At 35.9% G+C, this 12,229-nt stretch overlaps 1 protein-coding gene across 1 annotated transcript; it reads right to left on the reverse strand.

Moving 5' to 3' along the window:
- Positions 1-1,895: 1,895 nt before the first annotated feature.
- Positions 1,896-2,438, reverse strand: LOC131614198 (3'-5' exonuclease-like). Its single transcript, XM_058885820.1, has one exon. The coding sequence runs from the start codon at positions 2,436-2,438 to the stop codon at positions 1,896-1,898; it is 543 nt and encodes a 180-aa protein (XP_058741803.1).
- Between the last annotated feature and the right edge of the window lie 9,791 nt (positions 2,439-12,229).

A 12,229-nucleotide genomic window follows, 5' to 3' on the forward strand; every position in this document is an offset into this window, starting at 1 on the left:
TATTGTTTAATTTCAATTATATAAAATATATTTTATGTTATATTTAATTAATTATTTGATTATACTGCTCAATACATATTTTACTACCATTGAATATACTGCTCAATACATATTTTACTACCATTTAACATTACAACAATGTCTAATGGAAACCCTAGCAAATTTATGAGGATGAGTTAGACAAAATATATATTCTAATATTTATAAAAAAACAAGTCCCGTGAATATTATAGATAGTGTAATATCTCATTTTAGAATATTAACAGAGAAACGACTTATGCGTTAAAGAGATTTGATGACGATGGGTATAATGATAACGTTACCATAAATAGTATCTTTCTAAAGTAGCTTAGTGTGGAAAATATTAGGTTTGAACCACTTATGCATATGAAGAAAAGAACAAGGTCGTAACGTAAAGCCATATTTGGTGGAAAGGATTTCCATGTAATGGAGGTAGGTCCAACCGTAAAGCCATCTTTGGTGGAAAAGATTTCCATGCAATGGAGGTAGGTCATTTAGTAAAACCATATTTGTGGAAAGGATTATAATTTTGTCCCTAATTCCGTAAAATTAGACTCGAAAATAAGGAGTGCTAGTAGGCGGTGGACGTTTGTTATGCTAATCGACTTCTGAGTTCTACATGGCTTGTAAAGATAGGGTATCAATATTCACATATGGTAATATCACCCCACATTTTTATTTATATTTTCATGTAAGAAAGTATTTGGATCGGTTTAGAAGCAAGAGATTTTGGCATAAAACACCCATTAATTTGATTATCGATGCAGTAGTCATTAGTTATCAAACGAACTATACATATACTTCATGGATAATTTAAATTTATAAATTATATTTCATATTCTAAATAAGTAATCTATGTAATCTCTAAAAAAAAGTTTAAAAAATCAAATTTAAAATTAACATGGAACGATAAAAATCAAATCAAATCTGAAAGAATCCTTAATCAATCTTAAAAAATCAAATCAAATCTAAGCTAATTTTAATTTAAATTTGAATGTATATCTATATATAGAAGCGTATAATATGTTCCGGTTTAATGCTCAACCTAACTTTTTTATGATATATTTCAGTAAGAAAATATATTTTACTCTAAATATTTTATTATTATAAAATTCTCATCTTTTATTAAAAGTTTGGATGTTTAAATTCTGACTATATTTTTAGTTTTATATTAGTTGGCCCCTTATATAGAAGACAAATTAAGTTTTGATATAGTTTCTTTCTTTCAATTCTACCCTTCATTTTAAATCTTATTTTTTTAAAAGATTGCTTTTCACATAATCAAATATCATCTAGCTCGAATTTAAGTTTTTAGTAAAATTAAATCATATTTAATTTTTAAATAAATAATACAAAATAAATTAAAATTAATTCTAATTCAAATCAAATAAAAATACACTAAATAAGATATAAATCATTAATAGATGATAAGATTTCATTCAAAACTTCAAAATTAACTTATATTGTAATAATGACCGACAATGAAATTCATTTGAGAAAAAAATAAGATTGAGAAAAAACTTCAAAATTGAACTTATAACATTTTATAATTTCAAACTTATGTCTAGAAAGTAAAAAACTCAAAGCCAAACTTCAGCATACTATAATATTTATATTAAAACACGACTTGCATATGCAAGTATAAAAACGACGACAAAGTATAACTATACATAAATTTAACAAGACTAAAGTAAATAATATGAACAATTTATAAAATTCTTGATATATTGATATGTAATAAAATCTTCAATACTTTCACTCGATGAATAAAAAAAATAATATGAACAATTTATAAAATTCTTGATATATTGATATGTAATAAAATCTTCAATACTTTCACTCGATGAATAAAAGCCATAAAAATCAGTAAAATCCTATAATAAGAAAAGAAGTCTTCCAACCTCAAAAGAGATAAAAGCATCAAGACATGCATATTCAACTTGCTTAAGAGTAAGTGGAAAATTACTCCAATTACTCAATGTAATTTTCTTTGGTTTCTCAATCTCTATACCACCAACACGAAGAGCCAATGTTTTAAGCCCTGCAAATTTCAAAGCTTTGTCACTCATCTTTATTGCAGCAAGTGTGCGAAGATCAACAAAGCTTACAACACGCAAGGAGAAATCTCTAAGAAGCTTGTCCACGTCGTCTTTGATTCCAACACCGACAAACTTGTAGTTTTTGTTGCCAAAAAAATTAATGAGTGATTCTGGAATAAACGAGGCGTGTAAAATTTGAAAAATAAGACATTCTCCACCGATGCAAAGTTGAAGGACAGCAGCCGTGTTTGGCATACCGCGACGTTTGGCGAGGAGACATTCAACATCCAACCCGACGATGACGTTGTCGCTGTCGTTGAGGTAAGGCTTGATGATTAAAAGCCATTTGTCGACCATGGAAGGAACATTTGTAATCATTGTGTGAATAATGAAAGAGTTGAAAAAAACATCATACTTATTGTGTGTTTTGCAAGGGAGAGCGTACTCAAAAGTGGTGATGGACATTCTGAATTTGTAATGTTTATGATGCCCTAGATAGCTATTGAATTTGTAATCAATAGTAGTAGTATATATAAGGTGGTTTAGTCAAAGTATCATTTAAATATTCTGATTTTTTTTTTAAAATTAACCTAAATATTTTAACATATTTATTTTGATACTATTCATTCATTGTTATGTCAAGAAATATCTATTGATTGTTTTTCTAAATTTTTAATCAATCGCATCATTTGGTTATTCTTAAAAATCTTTATTTTTCTGAAACTCACATAAATATTTTAAAATTTATTTTGATACTGTCCATTAATTGTTATGCATAAAATATATCCATTAATTGTTTTTCTAATTTCTTTAGTCAACGTATCAATTGATTATTTTTTGAAATGAACATAAATATTTTAACAAACTATTTGTATTACTTTAATGCTATACAATGATTGTTTTTCAAATTTTTAATTTGTTATTTAAATTTTAAAATTGTCATAAATTTTTAAATTTTTTATTTAATTTTTCCAAAAATCTTATAAATTTTAAATTATATAAATATGACAGATCTTATCCATAAAATATTTGATTTAGATTTTTTATATTTTTGAATTTGTTTTATAACAAAACTTTTTCTACAAATTACAAATCAATTAACTAAAGAACTAGTAATTCAAATTATAATATTTTTTATTGTAAGTAAATAAAAATTAAGTATTGATATTTTAAAAATAGAAGTCAAAGTGTAATTAAATATTGTTGTTTTGGAAAAATAGAAATCAATTAAATAGGCATTAAAATTAAATAGAAATAGATTTAATAGTAATTCAAATTACAAAAGTTTTTAATATTAATTGAATAATAGTAAAGTATTGTTGTTTTTATAAATAGAAATCAAGTGGTAATCAAGTATTTTGTTTTAAAAAATATAGAAATCCGTTTAATTTTAATTGAAATTACAACAATTTTTCTTAGTAATCAAATATTGTTTTTAAATAGAAATCAAATAGTAATAAAATATTATTGTTTTTATAATTAGAGGTCAATCAAATAGTAATTCAAATTAAATATTAATCAAATAAATAGAAATTCAAATTACAACATTTTTTATAGTGAGTAAATATTAATTAAAATAAAAAATAAGTAATTAAAAAGTAATCAAATACTGTTGTATGATGATTTGGCAAAGTAATTATTCTTAGACAAACTTTGCTTTTCTTGTAGTGTTTTATTCATTTGTCATTCTATATTTTGTAAGAAAAGTTTATTTAGTAGCTCAAAATACCAACAAAAAAAAGTATTTAATACTATTAAATGGCGGTAATGATCCCGTAATTAAGGGGTATGTCTTCTTAAAATGTTTATTTACTTGAAGAATTGTAGTTGGACTTTGATAATTTTATTAGGTCTGGAAAGAGTCAATCCAAAGAAACATCTCAAGACTTAGAAGTACTTGTGTAGATTTTACCTCAGGTTGTCTGACTCATGGCTTATACTCATCTAATTCAATCCTAAGATTACCACTTTGTCTATCTCCCACATATGGCAAAAGAATCACTAAGGATAAAGTTAGTATTATCACGCCATAAAGGAAGGTAAGCATCCTTCAACTTAGGAGATTGGTACTCCATCTACTCCCATGTACTTGTGGAGAAAGTAGGAGAAAATGGTTTCCTCTCTATAGCCTGGCCCAATGGGACATTTAGTAATACTTCAACCCAAAGGGTCTAAAGGATATTCTCAAGTTTCAAATAATCAGAATATAGAGACCCTTTCACGATCACAGTGAACATGGTCATCAACATCATTATGCTTTTTGCAAATAAAATTGACGCCCACTGTGGGCATCAGCAAAATTAACCTAGGCCAAACTCAAGATCACTTCACAAGCTGCCTCCGACGCCATCCTCGACATTATGATAAGACGAGGCACCATAGAAGCTAACAGCCATGTCGGTGAAGACAACCCTACCATAGCAGCGATGAGAGTTACTATGGACGAAATGTGTTGTTACAATAAAACCTTAGAATAAAATATCATAAACCTTCAACAACGATACCAGGAGGTCGACCCTAATAAAAAGATGAAAATCCTGGATCCCTAACCTTTCTCTGATGAAATATTGGAGCCCAGTACCCGAGAACTTCAAGCCTCAATCATTAATGAAGTTTGATGGAAGAGGAGACCCCTGGGAGCTTGTTGCCTCAATCAACAACCAAATCGCCATCATTGGCACTAAGGTTGCAACTTTAAGTTTGTAACATTCTTCCCAATACTTTCAAGGATGCAACATTAAGGTTGTACATGAATCGTCCATGCCTCTAAGTGACTAGTTATCAGGATATCGTTATGAAATTGACCCTTTAATTCTCAGTAAGTAAGCATAGGAATGTATTGACCACAAGTTTGTTTAACATCCTTCAAGGGTCTTGCGAGTTCTTTAGGAAGTATCTCTTCCGCTTTAATGAGGTCATCATTAAAGTTTTACATGTGCTTTTTTTTAATAAAAAAAATCACTAGAGAAATTATTAGAGCATACAAAAGTTTGAACAAAACAGGTTAAATTAATAAATTTTAATATTATAATTTTTTAAAATAAATTATAATACGCTAATAAAAAATATTTACACTTCAATTTTGTCGCATCATTTTTCTAAAAATGAGGACTAAAATAATTATTAGAGTGTACTATTTACTCGTTGAATAAATAGTTATCATTAATTAATTGGCTAATTTTAGAGTGTTTTAGCAAGATAAAACAATAATTATAACTAATTAATTATAATTTATACTAAAGATTAAGTACAGATAAATTACTTAAATATAAACTGTAACACCCCACACATATTTGTCTAGAATAATATGCATAAAGTATTAAATATGGTTCATAAGACAACAATTACATAATAGTTGCAGCGGAAAATAGAAGTACACGAATACATGAGCCGAATGTATCATGGCCAAAATACAAGTACATCATATCAGTACATATCCAAAATACACGAACTAGTAAGCACGATAAGAAACTAAAAGAAACATCCAAGCATCGCCAAGAGATCTAATCCATCTTTCCCTTACCGTGATCTTGCCTCGAACCACCTGAAAAATAAATAATTGGAATGGGATGAGATTACTAAATCTCAGTGAGTCCGCCTATCCTATTAGTCCACTCGGATCTAAAGGGAACATGCAATCAAAACCGAATCCACCATTGATTCGGGGTTATACTCACTTCCGGTACAAGTACTGAGCAACAAGTGACTCGTCCACCATTGGACTTGCCTCAAACAATTACACATTTTATAGCAACAAGCAGGCAAAACCCGCATCCATAACGGGGAATCCAGAAGTAAGTTAATACCACTAGACTAAGTTACTAACACACCCTCGGTGGGTTCACCCATGCCTATTTGTCAAGAGACTTGCACAAGCACCCTGCAAGAATGGTTAAACGGGCTCGCACAAGCCTACACGGCTGCGAGGTGACCTTGCCTAAGAGGCGACACCGTCCCATTAACCATCTGTACGCACGTGGTGTTAACAGCAAGTGCAACACGCCGTCTCGACGCATGAGCCCATCCGGGTAGGAACCTAATGATGTAGCCTACATGGCATCATTAGAGATGGTTTACCTGTTATGCGTAGGCTTACTTAGCCGCATAACGCCATCATACCGAGCACGCGAGTGTGTATACAGCAAGTGAGTAAAACGCCTCCAGACCCTCACAAGCACACTGCAACGGTAGTTCAGGTATGTGCCTCTGGGATCCATGATCAGGGCAGTCCCACGGCCAACTCAAGGACCCATGGTCCGAATCGTAACTTAGTACCTGGTCTACTTCGATTCAGCACACACACACATAGACAAACGCTAAAGCACGCAAACAGACAAACCCGATTATTTAACCGAAATAATGGGCATTAATAGAATGATCATATTTCATCATAATATAGCATTCTTACTCCAGCATAACATAGCAGCTAAAAATAGTGAGCTAATTCAGTGTAACTTTACATAATTTGCATAATATTAGTGTCGCACTTTAACTGAAGGTATGTCAGATATGCCGAAAAATATTATTTAAACACCAAAGCTAATTTTTCTAGATAGTATACTTAATTAGCTTTCTAACGGTATATGGTACGCATCAAACGGACGCACGAAACAGGAGATATGAATTTCCCAAACTATTGAATTTTTCCTTCTGCGCCCAGTGTAACCGGTTACACCAGGAACCGTAACCGGTTACGGTCACGCAAAATGCTCAGATTCTCAGTTTTTCAACAGCGTAACCGGTTACACTCAAACCCGTAACCGGTTACACTGAACCAGAATCATTTTTCTACATTTTGGGAGCTCTAAACCAGTCCCAAATAATCTATAATTGATCCCCTACATTTGTACAACAGTCCAAACGAAATTGTATCACACAAATGCATTTAGAAACATCAGTAAACAAGGATTATAGCAGAACTATCATGATTAACATCTATAATTCATACTTCACTCATAATCCCTAAACCCCAAATTGGAAACCCCAACATGCAAGCCCAAAGTTTCTATCTAAGGACTCACCTTAGAGATGAAGAAGATGATGATGAAGCTGTAGCAAGATGGAGATGATGAAAGGAACAAGGTTTGGACAGAATTCTGGTGCATGCAAGAAGTGAGCTTGGACCAAGTTTTTGGAACTTTCTTCCTCTTCCTCTCTTTCCACGCTTCCTTCTCTTTCTCTCCCTCTCAAAATTCTGTTTTTGGACAAGGAAAGAATGAGGGATCCAAACAAGTCCCAATTCTATATTAAGGGTGAAAGTACTATAATGCCCCCATAGTTACTAATTGGCCTAATTGTTACATTAAGCCTACTAATAAAAAGGCGTATTATATTTGTCTCACTAATCATATCACATTATATTAATGATAATAATTCGGACGATATAATACCGGGTATTACATTCTCCCCCCCTTAAATAGAATTCGTCCTCGAATTCAAAGAAAACTTACCAAAACAAGTGAGGATAGGATTCCCGCATCTCTGACTCAACCTCCCACGTAGCTTCCTCAGGACGCGTCTCATCCCACATCACCTTCACGATAGGTATCTCCTTACTGCGCAGACACTTGCTAGCACGCTCCAAGATACGATAAGGTTGAGGATCATAGGAAAGATCTGGTTCTACCTCAACAGAATCCGGAAGGATAGGATGAAAAGTATAGGGCACAAACTTCCGGAGTTGAGATACGTGGAATACGTCATGCAGCCCGGATAGTGAAGGCGGTAATGCCAACTGATAAGCCACCTCACCTACTCGGCTCATAATCTGATATGGTCCCACATACCTCGGACTGAGCTTTCGTGTTTTGAACGGTCCTCCCAATCTCAATCTTGGAGTGACCTTCAAATACACATGGTCACCAACCTCAAATTCTAAGGGTCTCCTTCGCTTGTCCGCATAGTTCTTTTGTCGGTCTTGGTCTTTCTTGAGATTATCTCGGATCATCTTAATTTTCTCGGTGGTTTCTTGTATAATATTCGGTCCAAGAATACTCTTCTCCCCTACTTCGGCCCAACACAAAGGTGATCGACATTTTCTCCCGTATAGAGCTTCATAGGGAGCCATACCCAAACTAGCATGGTAACTATTATTATATGCGAACTCTATCAACGGCAAATGATCCTTCCAACTCCCACCTTCTTCTAGAATACAAGCTCTCAACATATCCTCTATCGTCTGGATCGTCCTCTCCGTTTGCCCATCGGATTGAGGATGGTTAGACGTACTCATATCCAATCTAGTCCCCAATTCCTTATGAAACATCTTCCAAAATCTCGAAGTGAATTTTGGATCACGATCAGACACTATACTGGACGGCACGCCATGCAACCGTACAATCTCTGCTATGAAAAGCCTTGCGAGATGAATCACATTGTGAGTGGTCTTTACAGGTAAAAAGTGAGCAGACTTAGTCAACCTGTCCACTATTACCCATATAGAATCATGTCCGCCTCGAGTACGAGGTAATCCCACAATGAAATCCATAGAGATAGAATCCCATTTCCACGTTGGTACCTCCAGTGGTTGCAACATTCCTCCTGGCCTCTGGTGTTCAATCTTAATCTGTTGACAAATGGGACATTGTGCTACATACTCTGCAATCTCCTTCTTCATCCCTGGCCACCAAAAGTCTTTCCTCAAGTCTTGGTACATTTTGGTCGATCCAGGATGAATAGAAAATCTACTCTTGTGTGCTTCATCCAGAATCAAACGCTTCAACTCAGAATCACTCAGTACACACATCCGTTGCTTAAACAAGATTACTCCATCAGGTGCTCTCACAAAATCAGGCATGCCTTCGCTCGCTTGCAATTGCTCATCATACCCTTGGAATATCCGAATTCTTTCTCGTAGATCATTCTGAATGCTCAAATTACTGATCAACACACCATTGGGTGTCCATTCAAACTGAAGGTTAAGATTTCGAAACCTTTCCAATAAGTCATGTTCTAACATCATCAACTCCGCAACTCGAAATTCCTTCCTACTTAATGCATCTGCCACTTTGTTAGCCTTTCCTGGATGATACTTCAATTCAAAGTCATAATCTTTGAGGTACTCCATCCATCTCCTTTGTCGCATATTCAACTCTTTCTGGTCGAAAAGATATCTCAAGCTTTTATGATCACTAAACATTTCAAAGTGAACGCCATATAGGTAATGTTGCCACACCTTGAGTGCAAAAACTATTGCAGCAAGCTCAAGATCATGGGTCGGGTAATTCTCTTCATGAGATCTCAACTGCCGAGAGGCATAAGCTACCACCTGGCCGTCTTGCATCAATACTCCGCCTAAACCTTTCTTAGAAGCATCGCAGAACACCTCGTAGGATCGGTTTGGATCCGGAATTACTAACACGGGTGCAGTAGTCAACTTCTTCTTAAGTTTCTGGAAACTCTGCTCACACTCGGAGTCCCATTCAAAAGCAACCTCCTTTCGCGTAAGCTTTGTCAATGGTAAGGCTAACTTAGCAAACCCCATGATAAATCTCCGGTAATAACCTGCCAAACCTAAGAAGCTTCTGACTTCAGTCACACTCTTTGGCCGATTCTAATTCACCATTGCTTCTACTTTAGAAGGATCCACTGCCACGCCTCCCCCAGAGATGACGTGACCGAGAAAACTTACTTCGGATAGCCAAAATTCACACTTACTGAACTTGGCATACAATTGTTTCTCTCACAGAGTAGATAACACAATCCGCAAGTGTTCTTCATGATCTTCGGGAGTACGAGAATACACAAGAATATCATCAATGAAGATCACTACAAACTGGTCCAGATATGGTTGAAAGATTCGATTCATGTAATCCATGAAAACTGCCGGAGCATTAGTCACACCAAAAGGCATAACTAAAAACTCGTAGTGACCATATCGGGTCCTGAATGCAGTCTTTGGTACATCTGAGCTCTTCACTCGAATTTGATGGTATCCTGACCTAAGATCAATCTTCGAGAACACACTGGCTCCTTTCAACTGATCTAGGAGGTCATCAATCCGTGGTAAAGGATATTTATTCTTTATGGTAACTTTGTTCAGCTGACGGTAATCGATGCACAGACGCATACTTCCGTCTTTCTTCTTCACCAAAAGAACAGGAGCTCCCCATGGAGAAACACTGGGTTGGATGAAATGCTTAGCAAGAAGCTCTTCCAATTGACGCTTCAGTTCTCTGAGTTCAATAGGAGACATCCTATAAGGGGTGATGGAGACTGGGGCTGTTCCAGGAACACGATCAATTGAGAATTCCGCTTCCCTTTCTGGAGGAAGAGAAGTGATATCCTCAGGAAATACATCAGGAAATTCACACACCACCGGAATCTTCGACAATTCAATCCTCACAGAAGGCTCCTTAGAAAGAACTAAAAGAAAGGATCTTTCTTGAGAAAAGAGATAATTAACCGTGCTGATTGTACCTTCTATCAACTTGGTAATTACATCATCGGAAGAAGTCTCTTCTGCAGGAATGAATATGGCCTTCTCTTTGCAACCAATGTACACCGAGTTAAGAGACAACCAATCCATCCCTAGAATAACATCAAGCTTCTTGAGGGGTAAGAAAATTAGATCAATCGGGAAGTCACGACCATTAAAAGAGACTGAACAATCTTTGCAAATTAGTCGAGCTTCCACAGTATCATCCGTTGCCGAAGAAATAATTATAGGATTGGGTAATGGAGTAGCTTCCAAACTAAGTCGGTAAACACACTCGGTAGAGACAAAAGAATGAGTGGCTCCACAATCAACTAAAACACATAAAGGTTAATTGTTAACATAACACGTACCCGCAATGAGATTGTTGTTTCCCTTGGCCTTCCTCGAATCCAAAGTGTAAACACGACCTGCAGTCTTTTCTAGAGCTCTCTTCTTCGGGCAATTCCTCATCACGTGACCTTGCTCGCCACACTCAAAACATCTAACATGATAAACCTCACAATTTCCAGTGTGCTTCCTCCTACACTTATCACAAAAGGGTGGTCGGGGGAAACGGTCACCGTGGCTTTGCTTCATCTTTGGTGGAGGATTACGGGGCCTCAAGTTTTGAGTAGATCTCCCTTGCTCCCTAAAGTTAGTCCTGTTCTGGTTCCTCTCTTCTTGAACCCTCTTCAAACTGTTTTCAGCAACATAGCATTGTCTCAAGCATTCAGCATAGGTAGTGAACTCTCTTTGGGAAACACTATGAGCAATGTCGGCCCTCAAACCCATCATAAACTGATCAATCTTCCATAGTTCATCTGGAGCATAAGCAGCTTGTCTGGAGTAGTCTGCCAAGTCCTCGAACTTCTCTGCATATTCTGAAACAGACATGTCACCTTGCTTGAAGTTCTGGAATTCTCGCTCCTTCTGAGTCCTCACACTATTAGGGAAATACTTCTCCAAGAATGCCACTTTGAAGTGTTGCCAATCCTTAGGAATCTCTTGTGTGGTGAAATAAGTAGATGCAGTGTTCCACCACCTAAGAGCTGGTCCCTTCATCTTCTGAGTAACAAAGATCACCTTCTCTTCTTCAGTACACTGAATAGCTTGAAACACCCTCTCCATACCAGCTAACCAATCATGAGCCAAGAGTGATTCAAGTCCACCAACAAACTCTGGAGGATCCATCCTGAAGAAGGCACGAAAATCTGGTCCAGCTGCAGCTTGAGGAACGGGAGCTTGAGTAGGAGGTTGTTGTCCCTGCATGCCTTGCATCATTTGAGCCATCATCTGGTTCTGCTGCATCATCTGCTGCATCATCTGTTGCCAAGGCACGCCTGCACCTCCGGCTTCTTGCTCGGGCTCCACATGCCTAGTTCTGGGCCTCCCGGGACCTCTGCGTTGCTCAGCCATCTCCCTGTCTGTCCTACGCATGGAATCAAGTTGATCAGACTCAATGCCATAAATAAGACATAAGGAATCATACTGATTAAACACATATGAGGCAGAATTGTACTGCATTATGATGTGTCTTAGCAAGGTCGAGGATCGACCTGCTCTGATACCAACTGTAACACCCCACACATATTTGTCTAGAATAATATGCATAAAGTATTAAATATGGTTCATAAGACAACAATTACATAATAGTTGCAGCGGAAAATAGAAGTACACGAATACATGAGCCGAATGTATCATGGCCAAAATACAAGTACATCATATCAGTACATATCCAAAATACACGAACTAG

This window comes from Vicia villosa, linkage group LG6 (genome assembly GCF_029867415.1).
Source record: "Vicia villosa cultivar HV-30 ecotype Madison, WI linkage group LG6, Vvil1.0, whole genome shotgun sequence".
Classification (NCBI taxonomy): domain Eukaryota; kingdom Viridiplantae; phylum Streptophyta; class Magnoliopsida; order Fabales; family Fabaceae; genus Vicia; species Vicia villosa.

Excerpts from the sequence above, each read along its gene's own strand:
- LOC131614198 (XM_058885820.1), bottom strand. The coding sequence starts at position 2,438 with ATGATTACAAATGTTCCTTCCATGGTCGACAAATGGCTTTTAATCATC.